The sequence below is a fragment of the Dendrobates tinctorius genome, unplaced genomic scaffold (assembly GCF_039654945.1).
Source record: "Dendrobates tinctorius isolate UK_male_01 unplaced genomic scaffold, ASM3965494v1 ptg000162l, whole genome shotgun sequence".
NCBI classification, from domain to species: Eukaryota; Metazoa; Chordata; class Amphibia; order Anura; family Dendrobatidae; genus Dendrobates; species Dendrobates tinctorius.
The window spans coordinates 43,015,233-43,034,091 of NW_027361829.1; the positions used below are offsets into that span (position 1 = coordinate 43,015,233).

The following is an 18,859-nucleotide window of genomic DNA, read 5'->3' on the forward strand; positions in this document are numbered from 1 at the left end:
AGGGAATATAATATACACCTGTTTATATGGGATATGTGTTCATTTCTCTATTATCTACATATATTTCATGTTCATTTTCCATCTATAAAGCTCAGGGAATATAATATACACCTGTTTATATGGGATCTGTGTTTATTCTCCTATTATCCACATGTATATAATGTTCATTCCCCATATATAAAGCTCAGGGAATATAATATACACCTGTTTATATGTGATATGTAAACTGTAACTCTATGAATATAGTGTACACAATTAATTGTTCTAGTTGTAATGTATCATATGTAGGGTGCACAAGAAAGTTAAAAACTTGCATCACAGAACATTTGAGGGACATCCATAAAAATGAGATAAGTCGCACTATCTCTGGAGCAGCGAGGCATTTCATTGTAGAGCATAGAGGGAGTATGGCTTCGTTACAGTCAGCGGCATAGAGCAAATCATTAAGTCTGAACGTGGGGGAGATGTCAAAAGACGTCTTCTCACACGAGAAGCCATCTGGATATACCATTAGAACACTAGGGCACCAAACCGCTTAAACAAGCGTAACGAAATAATGTTTCACTACTAAAGATCTGTTGTTTTACATGTATATATTATTTTGTTTTATAATGTCTGTTTTAAAATAATCTGTTCATGAACCTAACAAATGTGTATTTCATTAGTGAGTCAAAACTATGTAACAGCTGCTGAATAATTAGCTTAATTCTAATTAAATCTGGTTGGTTCATGCACACTATAAATGCCTCATGAGTATAAGAGGGTGCAGAGCTTTGTAAAAGATCTGTGTTAGATCAAAACGCGTCATTTGTACCATTGAATGCACACTGCTTATGAAGTTTTTACCGCACTGATATATTTTTGGAAAAGCACCAATAAAATTTCAAGATTTTTTAAGGAGCTGGAACACTCTTTTTCTTCATTGTTGAATATAATATACACCTGTTTATGTGGGATATGTGTTCATTCTCCTATTATCTACATATATTTCATGTTCATTCCCCTCCTATCAAGCTCAGGGAATATAATATACACCTGTTTATGTGGGATATGTGTTCATTCTCCTATTATCTACATATATTTCATGTTCATTCCCCTCCTATCAAGCTCAGGGAATATAATATACACCTGTTTATATGGAATATGTGTTGATTTACTAAATTTACTAATTTTCTACATATGATTTATGTTCATTTAATATCCAAGATGCATAAGTTATTTCTAACACCTCTCCATGTCTTTGGACCTATAAGTTATTATGTTCATTCTTTTTCTTTTTCATTCCTTTTCTTCATTCTTTTTAGTACATCCCCTATGTGTTAAATATGTCCAGGTGTATTTTATGCACATGCTTTAGCTATTCAGCTAGATTTGACTATTTATGTGTGATGATGGCATAAGGTGTAAGAGGGGCATAACAGCAGCTGTAAGTCCCTCTAGTGTTACTTCAAGGAATTATACACTGTTCCCTGTGTGGAGTGTAGGGGACCAGGAAAGGACTGAGGACGGAGCTGATATTGGATCTCTGTCATTAAAGGATGGTTTTGTTTTTATAACCCTCTTCTGCTGCTGCTACAAGAGCGGGAACAAATGAAACAGACACTGATTGTTTTGCTCAATGCAAAAATTCACCACCAGAAAAGTTGGAAGGAGGAGACTGTAATTGAACTTGGAAATGAAGTGAGATGTGGTGATGTCGTCCTGGGATTGAAGGAAAAGGATGATGTAACGGAGTCTGGCAAATAAGTGAATTATGCAGCCTTGTAAGAACTAGATGTGCAGCACGTCACTTGTGGCCCTGCTATAAAGGTGGTCATCTCCAGTGCAGTGGGGCCAGCTGGTGGGAAGAAGTTTCTCAACTTCTAATCTACTGCTGGGAACAGCCTGACATCACAAAAGGCAGCCTGGCTACAAGTGCACTAGATCCTCTTCCATCATGATGCTACTTCTTCTTACTGCCCTCTGTTTAATAGTGATGGGCACTGGGGTCCATCCAGCTCCCTGTGAGACTGTCAGAATTCCCCTGTGTAAAGATATGCCTTGGAATATTACCAGGATGCCCAACCACCTCCACCATAGCACCCAGGAGAATGCTATACTGGCTATTGAACAGTACCAAGAACTGGTAGACATCAACTGCAGTCCTGTGCTAAGCTTCTTTCTTTGTGCCATGTATGCACCTATCTGCACCCTGGAGTTCCTTCATGATCCTATCAAACCATGCAAGTCGGTATGCCAAAGAGCCAAGGATGGATGTGAACCAATCATGAAGAGATACAATCACAGCTGGCCAGAGAACCTGGCATGTGATGACCTCCCAGTATATGATCGTGGTGTGTGTATTGCTCCTGAAGCTATAGTCACTGATATTCCAGAAGGTAAGTGACCTACAAATTCATCATATGAAAAGCTACAAATCATAATCGCTTTCACTTCCTTTAGTTATTGCCTGCACTAAACAAAATAGAGTTTGTATCAAACATTTTAGATGTATTGTGTATTGGATTATGCATAAATTGTTCACAGGTATTTTACCGGACAACATGCGGAGCTTCGTTGATCTATTCACGGATCCAAGTGTAAAATCTGTGAGACTCGGAGCATGGTCTTTTACAATCCGATTTTGAGGCTCTGAATAGGAAATACTGAATAGTTCTGTGTATTGTGCTGGGGAAAAAAAATCAGACAGCACACCAACTCTTCACATATGTGTGAATGAAGACTTATACTAAATCTCTAAATCTGTGACAGGCTGTTGACGGATCGGACTGCAAGTTCAATCTGTCAGGTTCCATTCAAAGGCTTCTGAGACCTTTAAACACTTTGTACGCACATTTTTTACAAATAAATTATATTTGCACTTTGTTTTTACTAAATAAAATAAGTTTGGCTTGTACATCTAATCTAAGCTCAAATGTAAAAGAAAAAATATCCTAAAAAATAGAAAAAAAAATCCTAAATGAAAAAGAGTTTGAATTTAGGATTTAGCAGAGACCTTGATTGTGCAGTCTGAATTGTAGTATATATGGCGGGAGGCTGCAAAAGACAAAGGGTAGAACTTTTTTTACATTTATTCAACACAATAAGCGAAAAGTATTCAATTGTGCGCACAGCTTTTAAAAACCTATTGGTAACATCATATGCACACTATGTTTATAAAGTCCTATCTATGCACTATGGCACTCAAGTTTAACTGCTGCAATAAGACGCAGCGATCAAACATTACAGTGGCATGTAAAAGGGATGTTTGTGACTTTAATATTGACCAATGACCAATCATGATAGATCATCAATATCTGATTGGTGGAGATGCGACACCCATCATTCTTGGAACTGCTCAGTTGTGGAGTTGCACATCATAGCTCTGTCAATAAAATAGTGGCCGCGTCCAGGTGCTGCACATCCATTTGATATTGAAAAAGTGGTGCATGTGCAGTACCCTAGTTATGGCCACTATACAGTCAACAGAGCAGCGCTGTGCAGCCATGCAACTCAGCAGTTCCTGCCTCCGAGACTGGGAGAAGCTGATTGGCGGGAGTGCTGGGTGTCAAATCACCACCAATCAGACATTGATGATATATCCTAAGTCTAAGACAATCCCTTTAAGCAGTTAGAAACAGGAATGTGTGTCCCTCCCGTTGTCCATTGCCCCTAACTTACCACGTGTGAATAGGATGCCAATGATGTTGGCAGCCTTGCAGCTTGGGTGCTGTGAGGCACCAGGCTGCTGTGGCCATAGTTGGAGCACAGCGCCATATTTTTAAAGCTATAAGTAGATAGAGACCACTGACAGGTTCACAATGACGTGGTGTAAAGGGGGTTTCAGTTAACATCTATGTGCATGCCACAAAACACATTACATAGGAGCCCCTGGTTGTGTGTGTGATTGCGTTACTGTTGTGGACACCTTCAGGCTTAGTTCTGGCACCATTTATGCGGCACCGGACCACTTTAACTTTCCGATAAAGAAACCATATGGCTTTGCAAAAATAAAGTTTTGCTTACTGAAGTTATACAGTTGAACATACAGTTTTGTGAAAAACTGTTTTCCCCATATTTTGATTTCTTATTCTTTAGCATGTTTGTCACATTTAAATGTTTCATATCACCAAATATAAATATTAGATAAAGATAACACAAGTAATTATAAAATGCAATTTTTAAATGATGGTCTTTATTGTTAAGGGAAAAAGAAATACAAACACAGGGCCCTGTGTGAAAAAGTGATTTCCACCTAAGGCTAAGTGCACACGTACCGGAACTCTCGCGGAAATTACCGCAAGAATTCCGGAATTCCAGTCCGCGGGAAAATCGCATTTTAAATTCCCGCGATTTTCCCGCGGAAAAACTAGCATTTTGCAAGCGTATTTAGCTTGCAAAATGCTAGCGTTTTCCAAGCGATCTGTAGCATCGCTTGGAGAACTGATTGACAGGTTGGTTACACTCGTCAAACACAGTGTTTGACAAGTGTGACCAACTTTTTACTACTGAGGCCGCCTATGCAGCATCAGTAGTAAAGGATGGAATCTAAAAAAAAATAAAAAACGGTGTTATTCTCACCTTCCGACATCCCGCTCAGGCGTTCCCAGTAATCCTTTGCGAAAATGCCCGCGATGACGTCAGTTCTCGCGGGATCGCGACGTCTCGTGGTAATTCACGATGCGTCGCGCGAATGACCGCGAGACTTCGCGATCACGCGAGAACGGACATCATCGCGGGCATTTTCGCAAAGGATTACTGGGAACGAAAGCGTGAAGAGAAGCAGGAAGACTGCGCGGGACGTCGGAAGGTGAGAATACAATATTTTTTATTTTTAAATTCTATTTTTTACAGGGATATGGTACGCAAAGCCTGGAGGACAGTCTCCTGTCCTCCGGACCATGGGTACCATCCGCAAATGTTCTGCTTACTTTCCGCATGGTGTGCACAGCCACAGGCGGGAAGCAAGCGGAACAATGCATTCCTATGGGTGCGGGATCGCCACGATTCCGCAAAATTAATGAGCATGCTGCGGTTTTTACCGCGAAGCTATTGCGCCGCGGTAAAAACCGCAGCATTAGCACAGCATTGCGGAATCCCATAGGAATGCATGGGATGCTTATTATTCGCGGCAAAATCGCGCGGTTAAAACCGCCGCAGAAACGCGAAAAAAACGCCACGTGTGAACTCAGCCTAAATCTAATAACTGGTTGGGAAACCCTTAGCAGCAATAACTGCAATCAAGCATTTGCGATAACTGGCAATGAGTCTTTTACAATGCTCTGGAGGAATTTTAGCCCACTAATCTTTGCAGAATTGTTGTAATTCATTCACACTGGAGGGTTTCTGAGCATGAACCACCTTTTTAAGGTCATGCCACAGCATCTCACTCGGGTTAAGGTCAGATCTTTGACTAGGCCAATCCAAAGTCTTGCTTTTGTTTTTCTTAAGCCATTCAAAGGTGAACTTTCTGGAGTGTTTTGGATCATTGCCCTGTTGCTTAACCAAAATGTTATACAACAGGATCTCAAAATGTTACCACAATAGCTTGTCCCACAAAATGACAAGCATAAAATTCATAAAAGGTAAAAAATAAATGGCTCTCAGAAATATACAGTACTTTTAAAAAAATTGGATTATGTTGCCATATTCTAAGTAATAAAACATAGGAACTTTAGAAATGTAGTATCACCATAACCATAGTGACCCAAGCATATTATGATCTTGGATGAGAAGAGAAAAACTAAAGCAAAAAAAAATAAAAAATGTCTATGTCTTCAAGGGGTTAAAGTGTACCTGTCCTTTCATTTATGGTCTTGTTGCCCACTACTTTCACATTTAAACTGTTTTTTCTGCACATCCCAGTATCCCAATATCTCCAGGGACTGTCCCAATTCTCATTCCCTGTCATTTAGCCTCCACTCTTTTTGAGTGTCGAGTTCCATCTGGACTCATAAAATGATTAAATTAACCCCTTTATCCCCCAAGCCAGTTTTCAGCTTTATGACCAGGCCAATTTTTACAATTTTGACATTTTACCGTATGTCTACTTTACATATTCATAATATTTAAAAAAAAATGTTGGGAAGTTATAAGGGTTAAAAGTTGATCAGCAATTTCTAATCTTTCCAAAAAAATTTACAAAACCATTTTTTTGGGGACCACATTATATTTAAAGTGACTTTAGGGGGTCAATATGACAGAATATAGCCCAAAATGACACCATTCTAAAAACTTCACCATCAAAGTGGTCAAAACCACATTCAAGACGTTTATTAACCTTCAGGTGCTTCACAGAAAGTAAAGCATAGTGGAAGGAAAGCATGAACATTTTACTTTTTTCACATACTGTTATTTTAGCCCCTTTTTTATTTTTACAAGGATAGCAGGAGAAAATGAACTGCAAAATTTGTTGTTCAATTTTTCCTGAGCTTGCTGGTACCTCATATGTGAAACTACTGTTTGTGCACATGGCAGGGCTCGGAAGTGAAGAAGCACCATTTGACTTTTTCAGTACATAAATGACTGGACTCCAGAGCGGATGCCATGTCGCGCTTGCAGAGCCCTTGATGTGCATAAACAGTGGAAATCACCCACAATTTACCCCATTTTGGAAACTAGACCCCTCAAGGAATGCATCTAGATGTTTGGTGAGCACCTTGAACCCCCCAGGTGCTTCACAGAAGTTTATAACATTGAACCGTGAAAATAAAGAATCACATTTTAACCACAAAAAAGTTGTTTTAGCCCCAAATTTTTTATTTTCTCAAGGGTAACAGGAGAAAATAGGACCAAAAATTTGTTTTGCAATTTCTCCTGAGTATGTCAATACTCCATATGTGGGGTAAAATTACTGCTTGGAGGCAAGGCAGGGCTCAGAAAGAAGGAGCACTGTTTGACTTTTTGAATGCAAAATTAGCTGGAATCGAGAGCGGATGCCACTGTTGTGTAAACAGTGGAAACTCCCCACAAGTGAAGATATTTTGTAAACTAGACTCCTTAAGGAATTTATCTATATCTGTGGAGAGCAACTGAAACGCACAGGTGCGTCACAGAATTTAATAACGTTGAAATGAAAAATGTTTATTTTTCTTACAAAAATGTTGGTTTAAGCCCCACTTTTTTTTTCATTTTCACAAGGATAGCAGGAGAAAATAGACCCCAAAATTTGTTGAGCAATTTCTCCTGAGTACACATATACCCCATATGTGGTCGAAAACTCAGCTCCATGGGCCTCACAATCTTCTTCGGAGACAGTGTCCATTCTTAAGTTAACTTTACTTAACAGTAGGGTTTTCACTACCAATGCAGCACAGTGTACACAGAGTGACATTTCTTAAGGTCTCCCTGCCTTCCCGGCACCTTCTGTTCCTTCTGGCAATCCCTGCTGCACTTTTGGCAATCGCTGCCTCATTTCTGGCAATCTTGGCCTCGCTTCTGGTAATCCCTGCCTCGCTTCTGGCAATCTCTGCCTTTCCTGGACAATCCCTGTTCCTTTCCAGCAATCTCTGCTCTTCCTGGACAATCCCTGTCCTGTTCCAGCAATCTCAGGTCTTCCCTGGACAATCTCTTGATCAAAACGGTCCTGTTTAAGCTGGTGACCGCCTGCATGACACTCAGCCTGGGGCCCCTTCTTGCCAAAGCAACCTTATCCTCACAGCTGTCAGACTGTCTCCACTCACTGATGCATCTGCTCTTCACCTCTTGCCCTGGACATGGCTGCCTGGGCTCTGGTCACTAACCAGGAAGTGTCTATACTATGTCCCCACTGTTCTGCACTACACTATTCTGTAACTCCTCCCAGTCTGGAAAACCCCTACGCTGACTAAACCTAAGCTAATACTCTTATTACCTATCTCTAGTATGCCCCCTCTAGTCTAATCACACTATTGTCTTATACTACCTTCCATTCTATCCCTATTTCTGTACATAATACATATCAAATACATTCACAATACACCAACATTACAGGAACACATTAGCATTGGTATACAACAAGGTATAGCACATAATCCATGTGAACAATGTCCAAAGAGGGGGAGGCATGTGAAAGCCTTGGTCACCTCCTTACATTAACACTATATGTGCATAACAGAAATTTACACCATTTGGGGGTGAAGAAAAAATAATTATATTTTTACCACTAAAATAATGTTTTATCCCCAAGTTCTTAATTTTTATAAGGGCAAATAAGAACAAATTGAACTCAACTTGTTGTGCAATTTTTACTGAGTTGGCCAATACCTTACATGTAATCTGGAAATACATTTTAGGCACAGTGCAAAGCTCAGAAGGGAAGGGGCACCATATTATAATGCAGATTTTACTGTTATGTTTTGCGGGTGCCATGACCCACTGAGAGAGCCCCTGAGCTGCCAGAACAGCAGAACTCCACATAAGGGCTCATACTCACTTGCGAGAGACTCGTACCATTCTCGCACGAGTCTCTCACATGAAAACCTGGCACTGCCGCCGGCACTCAGACCGGAGCGTGCGGCTACATGTATTTCTATGCAGCCGCACGCTCCGGTCCGAGTGCCGGCGGCAGTGCCAGGTTTTCATGCGTGAGGCTCACACGAGAATCGTGCGAGTCTCTCGCAAGTGAGTATGAGCCCTCCGTGACCCCATTTTATAAACTACACCTTTCAATGAAGTCATCTATGGGTGCAGTGATCATTTTGACACCACAGGTATGTCACAGAATTTTATACCATTGAGTAGTGAAGAAAAAATAATTACATTTTTCCAAAAAAATGTTGTTTTAGCCTCAGATTTTACATTGTCACAGAGGGAAATGTGGAAAAATGGAACCAAAATTTGTCATGCAATATCTGCTGAATGTAGAAATACCCTACATGTGGCTGTACAGTCTTGCTTAGCCACACGGCAAGACTCGGGAGGGATGGAGCGCTATTTGCTTCCTGGAGCACAGATTTTCGTAGAATAGTTTGCAGACTCCATATACAGAGTCTTTAAGTGCTAGAGGAGAAAAACTCCCCTCCCCTCCCTCAAGTGGCCACATTTTGGAAATTATAACCCTTTGGGACTTTGTATACAGGTGTACTGATGATTTGACTCCATGGGTATTTTCAAGAAATAAGCAGCAGTGGATATTGCTGAGTTGAAATTGTAAATCTGCTAATGTAGGGCCCATACATTATAGTGCCCAGTACATTGTTGTGCCCTGTACATTTTGCTTAGCTCATGCTTCTGGATATGTGCACCCGTAAATTAGGTGAGCTCTCATCGTTACAGAAATTACAAACATGTGGATGCTAAATGTGGTTTGGGCACATTGGGGCTCAAAAGGGAGGGGGCATTTGGATTTAGGAACACAGAATTTGCGGAATTTCTTTTGGGGGCAAGGAGCCATTTAGCTTTTCCAGAGCCTTTGTACCACCAGTGCCATGGGATCCCCCTTTATTTCCACTATCAGATGAGTTGGGACTTGCTTTTTTGTGAATTGATTTGAAACTTTTATTGGAAACATTTTATTGGATCACGTATATCCTGTGCTCTACGATGAGTACTTTCTTCCAGGTTTCAATCTAAATCTTCAAGTGACGTGATTCAGATGAAACCTCAAGGGGATTCATTTACTATAATGAGGCAGCAGAATTATTTTAGACTCCATCTGGCATCTGTTCAGCAACGTCATTCTTTTCTGAAGTGCACAAAACTGTGGTTTCCTGCACTTTTATGCTTGCTTGAAAAGACTAACTGTCAGGACTCTAATGTCAGGACCCTGTCAGCGTCGGCAAATTGCCACGCAGGGCAGGGTGACTTACCCACACTATGGGAGAGCACGGGGTCCAACACTGTAGTGATGGTTCAAGCAGACAGGACCTGCGGCACAGAAAATAGTAAGGAGTCCCAGGACCTACGATCATGTGATGCCAGGCAGCAGGGCTTAGCATCCTACTGCTGTAGATGATGTAATGTACCTACTGCAGGGCAACTGTTGTAGAGGAGAGGAAAATGCAGGTGAGGTAAGCGAGGATCGTACACGGAGAGGGCTGTGCGGTACCAGAGGAACGAGCAGAGAATAGTCAGGTCACAGGCAGAGGGTCATACACAGAGAGATAGCGCAGTACAAGAGGGACAGGCAGAACTCGTAACAGGGACAGAACCGAATCAAAACCAAGCAAGCAACAAGTTATCAGGCACAAGGCACATGTACGCACGAGGTCAACTAACTCAGCTGAGGGCCGGAGTATAACTGACACCGGACCTAGGTCGAGTGAGCATTAAATAGCTGCCCTCTGCCAGAGAGAGGCAGAAACAATTAACCCCTGTCTGACCAGGATGGGCCAATGACAAACCCCATCCTGGATCATGACAGTACCCTCCTCTCAACGGGGGGCCACTGAACCCCCGGGTTTCTCAGGATACTTGGCGTGAAAGGCCCGGACCAACCAATCCGCATGAACTGATCGAGCAGGAACCCACGACCGGTCTTCAGGACCGTAGCCTTTCCAATTTACAAGATATTGAAGGGCATGACGTACCAACCTAGAGTCAACAATTCATTCCACCTCGTACTCAGACTGCCCGTCTATCAAAACCGGTGGTGGGGAAGACACTGATCCCTCCCCACAGGCCCCCTCAGGTTTCAAAAGGGCCCTATGGAAAACATTGGGGATCCGTAGAGATGGCGGGAGACGCAACCGAAAAGCCACCGGGTTCACTGCTTCGGTAATTTCATAGGGACCAATAAATTTAGGTCCAAGCTTCGCAGAGGGGACCTTGAGCCTTATATTCTTGGTCGATAACCATACCTTATCCCCAACCTGGAACACCGGCCCCACGGACCGTTTTTTGTCTGCAAAAAACTTATATTTATCCTGGGCCTTCGTAATGTTACTCTGGACCTCCCTCCATACCTCCCCCAACCGGTGGATAGTCTCATCTGCCACAGGACACCCAGAGTCCAAACGGGAAAACTCTCCAAAATGCGGATGAAACCCATAGTTGCAGAAAAAGGGAGATTTACCCGTAGACTGGTTAATGCAGTTGTTAAACGCAAACTCGGCCAAAGGTAATGCAGTACACCAATCATCCTGTCGGGCTGAGGTCAAGCAACGCAGAATTTGCTCCAGAGACTGATTGGTCCGCTCAGTCTGCCCATTAGTCTCTGGATGGTAAGCGGATGAAAAGGACAGACCAATACCCAACCTCTTACAAAATGCCCTCCAAAATCTGGAAACAAATTGTACTCCCCTATCAGACACCACATTCAACTGCACCACATGCTCAGCAAACCATCTGGACAACGTTTCCGCAATAGGTAGAGCCGCCAAGGGTACAAAATGTGCCTGCTTACTAAACCTGACCACCACAACCCAATCGACGGTGTTACCCTTGGAGGGGGGAAGGTTGTGATGAAATCCATGGACAAATGAGTCCATGGTCTCTCAGAAATTGGCAGTGGTACCAATTCCCTGGCCGGACGGTTATGGGGGGTTTTCGCACGGGCACAAACATCACAAGCAGACACATATTCCTCCACATCAGAGGCTAAAGACCACCAGAATATTCCAGTGATGGCCTTCCGGGTAGCCGAGATCCCTGGATGTCCACCCAGAACTGAGTCGTGGAACTCCCGGAGGAACTTGAAATGAAATTGAGCTGGTACGAAAAGTTTATCCACCGGCTTAGCCGAAGGTGCAAGAGACTGGGCTTCCTGAATCTCCCGTTCCAACACATTAGAAATACCTGCCACCACCACCCCTGGCTGAAGAATGGAGGATGGAGGTTCGGGGGGGACACCGGATCTAGACTGCGTGACAAGGCATCAGCTCTCACATTTTTGGATCCTGGCCGAAAAGTGATAGAGAAGTGGAAACGGGAAAAAAAGAGACCATCTAGCTTGTCTAGGAGTCAACCTTTTAGCTGACTCAATGTAAGCTAGGTTCTTGTGGTCTGTAATTATGGTTATAGGATGGACAGCCCCCTCCAAAAAGTGCCTCCATTCTTCAAAGGCCAACTTCAAGGCCAGAAGTTCTCGATTCCCAACATCTTAGTTTCTCTCTGCGGGGAGAATTTCTTCAAGAAAAAGGCGCAGGGTCTCAAATTAGTCAAAGTGGCGGGTACCTGGGACAATACCGCCCCCACCTCCACCTCTGAGTCGTCTACCTCAACAATAAATGGTTCAGACGGGTCCGGTTGAATAAGAACCGGAGCAGACATGAAACTTTTTTTAAAAAACTGAAACGCCGCTATCGCTGTGGCTGACCAATTCTTGATATCGGACCCCTTTTGAGTCATGTGTGTGAGGGGTTTAACCACCTGTGAGAACCCCCTTATAAATTTGCGATAATAATTGTCGAATCCTAGGAAATGCTGCAGAGCCTTCAAATCACAAGGTTGAACCCAATCGACAATGGCTTGCACCTTACTAGGATCCATGCGATACCCCTCAGCAGACACAATGAATCCCAAAAAAGACAGTTCCTGATCAAAAAATAAACATTTCTCTAGTATAGCAAAGAGACAGTTCTCCCGAAGCCTTTGGAGAACTGCACGAACATGACCAATGTGAGTCTGTTTATCAGGTCAGTAGATCAGTATGTCATCCAAATACACAACCATAAAACGTCTAATAAAATCAGAGAACACATGATTGATGAAATTTTGGAAGACCGCTGAAGCATTGGTCAGACCGAAAGGCATGACCAAATTTTCAAACAACCCTTCAGTAGTGAGAAAAGCAGTTTTCCACTCATCTCCTTCCCGGACTCGGATAAGGTTATACGCTCCCCGTAGATCTAATTTCGAAAACCACTTAGCTCCGGACAACTGGATGTACAAATCAGGAATAAGTGGGAGGGGATACGTATTTCTCACAGTTATCTTACTAACTCTCAGAAATCGAGGCATGGGCGCCAACCACCGTCTTTTTTCTTTACGAAAAAGAACCCCGCCGCCACAGGAGAGACAGAAGGACGAATGTGTCCCATACGGAGACTCTCAGAAATGTATTCCTTCATAGCAGCCCACTCGGGACCCGAAAGGTTATACAAGCGGGCCTTGGGCAATTTAGCACCTGGAACCAGGTCAATGGCACAATTAAATGGGCGGTGTGGTGGTAAAACTTCAGCCTCTTTTTCGGAGAAAACGTCCATATAGTCCTTTAGGTACTCCGGAATACCTTCCAGACCAACGGATGACACAGACACAGTAGTAAGACATCTTTCAGAACAATAGGGACCCCATTTAACAATGTCTCGAGATTCCCAATTAATCACAGGATTATGTAATTGTAACCAGGGGAACCCCAACACCAGTCCCGCAGGCAGGTTGTCCATAACAAAGCATGAAATATGTTCCTGGTGCAGGGAACTCACTTTAAGGAGAAACTCCTCTGTAAGAAGTATGATGTCATTCTTAGCCAGTGGTGTTTTGTCAATGGCAACAACATGGATGGGAGTCTCCAGCCTGACTGTCCCTAACTTACACCTGGACAGCAAGTCAGAGTAAATAAAGTTCAATGACGATCCGCAATCCACGAAGGCAGAAGTGGATGTGGAGACACTCCCACAACAAAGTTCCACTTTCAACAACATTTTTGAAAATGGAGAGAAAGGTACCTGAGAGCCTGGGTGACCTCCACGACAATCACCTGGGCTCAGCTGCTTGTTGTTCAGTGGACATGAGGGGCAGTCCTTTTTCCAATGTCCAGAATCGCCACAGTGAAAACAGCATTTTCCCAAGCGCCGTTGTCTCCTTTCTTTCTCCTTGAGGTTGATGGTTCCCATCTCCATGGTTTCCAATGTAGGACTGGCTCCCCTTCCTTGGGAGAATAACGGGGTGTCAATCTGCATCACTCCCCTCGCCTGTAGCCTGCGATCCATTCGTACGGCCCATGTCATAGCCTCCTCCAGGGAATCAGGTGGAGGGTGGAGAGCCAAGGCATCTTTCAGATGTTCAGACAGGCCTCTACGGAACATACCCAGGAGGGCGGCATCATCCCAGCAGACCTGAGCAGCTCAGCGTCTGAACTCTGAGCAAAACCACTCGGCTGAGTGCTTCCCCTGGCACACACTCATCACCATGTCCTCAGCCATACGCATCCGATCAGGCTCATCATAAATATGCCCCAGGGCCTCAAAAAATGCATCCACAGTCATACGCTCAGGGGCAGTGGTCGGAAGGGAGAAAGCCCAAGCTGGGGGGCTTCCCTTAACAGAGACATAATGACCCCCACTCTCTGACTTTCATCCCCAGAAGAGTGTGGTCTCAATGAAAAAAAAAGTTTACAGCCCTCCTTGAAAACTTTGAATTCCTTTTTATCTCCAGAAAAGGTATCCGGTAACTTAACCGGAGACTCAGGGAAAACTAATGTAACATCTCAAGCCCCTGATGATAAAACCCCCTGCAAAGTGTCAGCGATCAGCTGCTGAGACTGAGCCAGGGCTAGTTGTTCCCCCAAGAGTTTTTGAGACATCTGAGTCAGGTGCTTTACCTGCTCAGAAAGAGCGTGCATAGGATCCATCACACACACAGGAGAAGGGGAGTGGAGAAAAAAAATGGTAACGGTTAGTAATAATGTCAGGACTCTAATGTCAGGACCCTGTCAGCGTCGGCAAACTGCCACACAGGGCTGGGTGACTTACCCACACTATGGGAGAGCACGGGGTCCAACACTGTAGTGATGGTTCAAGCAGACAGGACCTGCGGCACAGAAAATAGTAAGGAGTCCCAGGACCTACGATCATGTGATGCCAGGGGGCGGAGCTTAGCGTCCTACTGCTGTAGATGATGTAATGTACCTACTGCAGGGCAACTGTTGTAGAGGAGAGGAAAACACAGGTCAGACAAGCGAGGATCATACACAGAGAGGGCTGTGCAGTATCAGAGGGACGAGCAGAGAATAGTCAGGTCACAGGCCGAGGGTCATACACAGAGAGATAGCGCAGTACAAGAGGGACAGACAGAACTTGTAACAGGGACAGAACCGAATCAAAACCAAGCAAGCAACAAGTTATCAGGCACAAGGCACACATACGCACGAGGTCAACTAACTCAGCCGAGGGCAGGAGTATAACTGACACCGGACCGAGGTCGAGTGAGCATTAAATAGCCACCCTGTGCCAGAGAGAGGCAGAAACAATTAACCCCTGTCTGACCAGGACAAGCCAATGACAAACCCCATCCTGGATCATGACACTAACATTGCCAGATCATAGGCCAGATGGCGTCCACAGTGTCTCATCTGTCTCATTACAGAGAATTTTCTGCTGAATCTGTCTGAATCATGTATTTCAAACCTTTACACGGAAACCATGCGCATGATAAATGTTAGCCTAGCTTTATTGCTATCTTTGGGAGGCACAATGAACAAATCATCAGCAGGTGGAGAATTGGTTTCATTTTTTTATGCCATTCCTCACTCTGTGTAAGTGATCAGACGACTTAATTCTTTGGTTGGTGTGACTAGTGATACTAGATTTATATATTGTTATTTATGTCTGGCTGCCATCACACTAAAAGTCACTCTTTTTGCAAAAAGTTTTTGCATCGCCATATTTGAGATCCATAATTTTTCCATATTTGTGCCGACAGAGTCATTCGAGGGCTTGTTTTTTGCAGGACTAGTCGAAGCATTTATTGGTTCCATTTTCTGTCACATAACATTTTTGGTTGCTTTTTATTTTGATTTTTGGAAGGCAGGATTAACAAAAAACAGCAATTCATGATTTTTTTTCCTTATGCTGTTTCGTGTGCGGTAAAGTTGCTAAAGCAACTTTATTGTTCGGATCAGTACAATTAGGGCGAAATCACATTTCTTTATTTTTAATGTATTGTTGCTTTTACACAATAAAAACTATTTTATAGAAAAAATAATCATTTTTGTATCACTTTATTCTGAGAGCTATAACATTTTTATTTTTCCACTGTTGGAGCTGTATGGCTGCCTGTTTTTTGTGGGACAAGATGATGTTTTTAGCGATACCATTTTTATTTACATTTGTCTTTTTAATTGAGTTTTATTCCACTTTTTGTTCAGCAGTATTGTGATGGCACCAATGCTCTTTGCTCAACAGATAGGTTCTGCATCATCTTGGTCAGGTTAGATATCTGATCTGACAGAGCACGCAGCAAACATACGCGCAAAAAAAACCCTGAAAAATTGTATGGGTCAGTGATAATGTGATGACACCAATGGTGTCACTGGCGCTGCCTTGGGGTCGCTATCAGGGGCGCGTGAATGAGCGCAGGGAGTGCAGGAATAAGGCATGCAGTGTGAAAAGACCTGAGACTAAGCAGTGAGCACAGGACTTGGCACTAAGCAGTCACGTGACCAGGGGGCAGAGTCACCACGCGTGAGTACAGGGAATGAAAATGAGCGCGCAGAGTGCAGTGCACAGACAGTAAATGTGGTCCAGGAGAGCCAAGGGTCAAAAGCCAGAGCGTAATAGCTAGGGATAAGACAAAGAGTAAACGGAGACAAGCCAAGAAGTCAGATAACCAGGAGGGACAGGGCAGTACAAAGCAGGATGCAGAGGCAGAAGTCCTGGGACAAACTGGGTCATATACAGCAAAACACACAAGCACAGAGGCACAACGTTTATGGACGAGTAAACCTGGGTAAGCAACCACAAACAGAGTATACGGAAGTATCACCTACACCAAATCCAGGAACTGCCAACATTAAATAGCTGCCCCAGAACCAAAGAGAGGCGAACTAAAATTAACCCTGACCTGACAAGGATGGCGGCGGAACCATCCTGTTCAGAGTCATTACAAGTATGATGAAAAATATTTTTTTTGCCTTGTTTTATATTTTTTATGGTTTTCACTGAAGGGGTCAACTAGCGTGACAGTTTTATAGGTCGGGCTCCATACGGACGCTGCAATACCAAATGTGTCCTTTTTTTATATAAAAATATGTATTTATGGTTATAATGTTCTTTTTTTAATTTTGGGATTTGTTTAAAATGTTTTTACTTTTTTACTTCATCCTCCTATGGGACTTTCACTTTCATGGCTCTTTTCGCTGATGGCATTGCAATGCTTGGTAACTGTCAGTGCTGCACTGACCCAAGTCTCTTAGACCATACTCTGAGCATGATCTAACATGCTATCCATAGCCTGGTGACCTGAATGAGGACCTTGGGTCATTTGGACAGCGATCGGGCCTGCGCAGTCACGCGATCAGAGGGGAGAGGGTGCTACTTCCCTCTCTTATTAATGCCGTGATCAATATAAATCGCACCATATAGTGAATTATACAGCCAGGGGCAGTGCCGGCACCACTCTTGGCAGTGAGAGTTGGGTGTCAGATTTTATGTTAGCTGAACAACCGGCGGTGATCGTGTGTGCACAGCTCCTGTGCCCACGCGATAGCTAGAACATATCCATATGTCCTATGTCGGGAACCTGTTCCAGACCACGAGGTATGGATATGTCTAAGGTCATGAAGGGGTTAATAAAAGGTAAGAAAACTTTCAAAATAGATTATACAGCCATTCAAACACAGATTTTAAAATCAGCCTGATCTGATGTAAGACTTCTATTAAATGATGTATGCAGTTTGCATTATGAAATCTGGTGACAGATCCTGTGTAACTACTTCTGGCCTTCCAAAAGAATTTAAGCGTTAGCACTTTAGTCTGCACTGATGTTTTAAAACGTCAGTACAAAGTTAACTGCTTGCATGTGTGTGATCATGTAACTGCAGAAGAGTTGACTGTCAGGCACAGCCATGCTACCTCTAGAGAATAACTGTCTCGGCCTTCCTAATTGATGGATATCCAGCCATGAGCAAGAGCTGTAGATACAGTATAGCAAGCACTATTTTGCTTCATCTTCATTGAAGCTGCTGGGTCTTAAAAGTGCGAGTCAGCTCTGCTATATAGACAGGAGACTGAATTTCCTCTGTAACTGGGGCTAACACACAAATGCCAGTTTCAAAGGAAATTAGCAAGAAAAGGAATGTTTTAATATGTTAAAAGACATTTTGTTGGGAATTGTAAGACCTTATGAGGTGCACAGTGTGTTAAATAAATAAAAAAAACAGAAAAAAAAAAAGAAATACGATACAGATTGGCTTAGATCTGGGTTCTGAGACCCCATTGATTGCTCAAAAGATCTCTTACAACTTTTATTGGAGCACACAGAAAGCATTTTACTTTATTGCATCCACGCCTAAATTCTAAGCAGCATATTTCTAACAGGTCTTTGGAGCAATCTGTGGAGGACCCAAACCTCCACTGAATTGCTCAGAAATAAAGGGTTTAAAATATAAACTGTATAAAAAATCTCCCAAAAGGTTGCTTATTAAGGTGAATTTACACTGGCCAATAATTGGGAAGCCTAAAAAATGCTGTCAATCACCCAAATGCACAAGCAAATTATTCATCCAGTTAAGGTATTTTTATTCTTGCCTATGTAACAACAGTCTCAGAAGCAGATCGTTTTTGTAAACGTGCTGCCACAAATAATGCTATTCTATGCTCACATAATAATTGTTCTGTGCAGATAAAAGTGTTGTCATCCTGTCCACCCCTTAGTGACCCGGCCAAATTTTTTAAATCTGACCAGTGTCACTTTATGTGGTAATAACTCTGGAATTCTTCAACAAATCCCTGTGATTTTGAGATTGTTTTTTGTGGCACATAATAATTTATAATAATGGTAAATATAGGACATATGTTTTGTGTCTATTTATAAAAAACATAAAAAAAATTGACAAAAATGTAAAAAAAATTTGCAATTTTCAAACTTTGAATGATTATCCCTTTAATTCAAATTGTCATACCACAGAACAACATTAATAAATAACATTTTTCTCATGTCTGCATTACATCAGCACCATTTGTAAAATGCTATTTTATTTTGTTTGCATTTTAGGAGATTTAAAGATGTAGCTGTAATT

The 18,859-nt window shown here is 42.7% G+C and overlaps 1 protein-coding gene across 1 annotated transcript in view; it reads left to right on the forward strand.

The window, feature by feature from the left end:
* The first annotated feature begins 1,756 nt into the window (after positions 1-1,756).
* Positions 1,757-18,859, forward strand: part of SFRP4 (secreted frizzled related protein 4) — a 120,989-nt gene continuing 103,886 nt past the window's right edge. Inside the window, exon 1 of the mRNA XM_073549981.1 lies at positions 1,757-2,378. Coding sequence (XP_073406082.1) covers positions 1,937-2,378 — 442 coding nt within the window. The 5' untranslated portion in view covers positions 1,757-1,936. The remainder of the gene's footprint in view (positions 2,379-18,859) is intronic.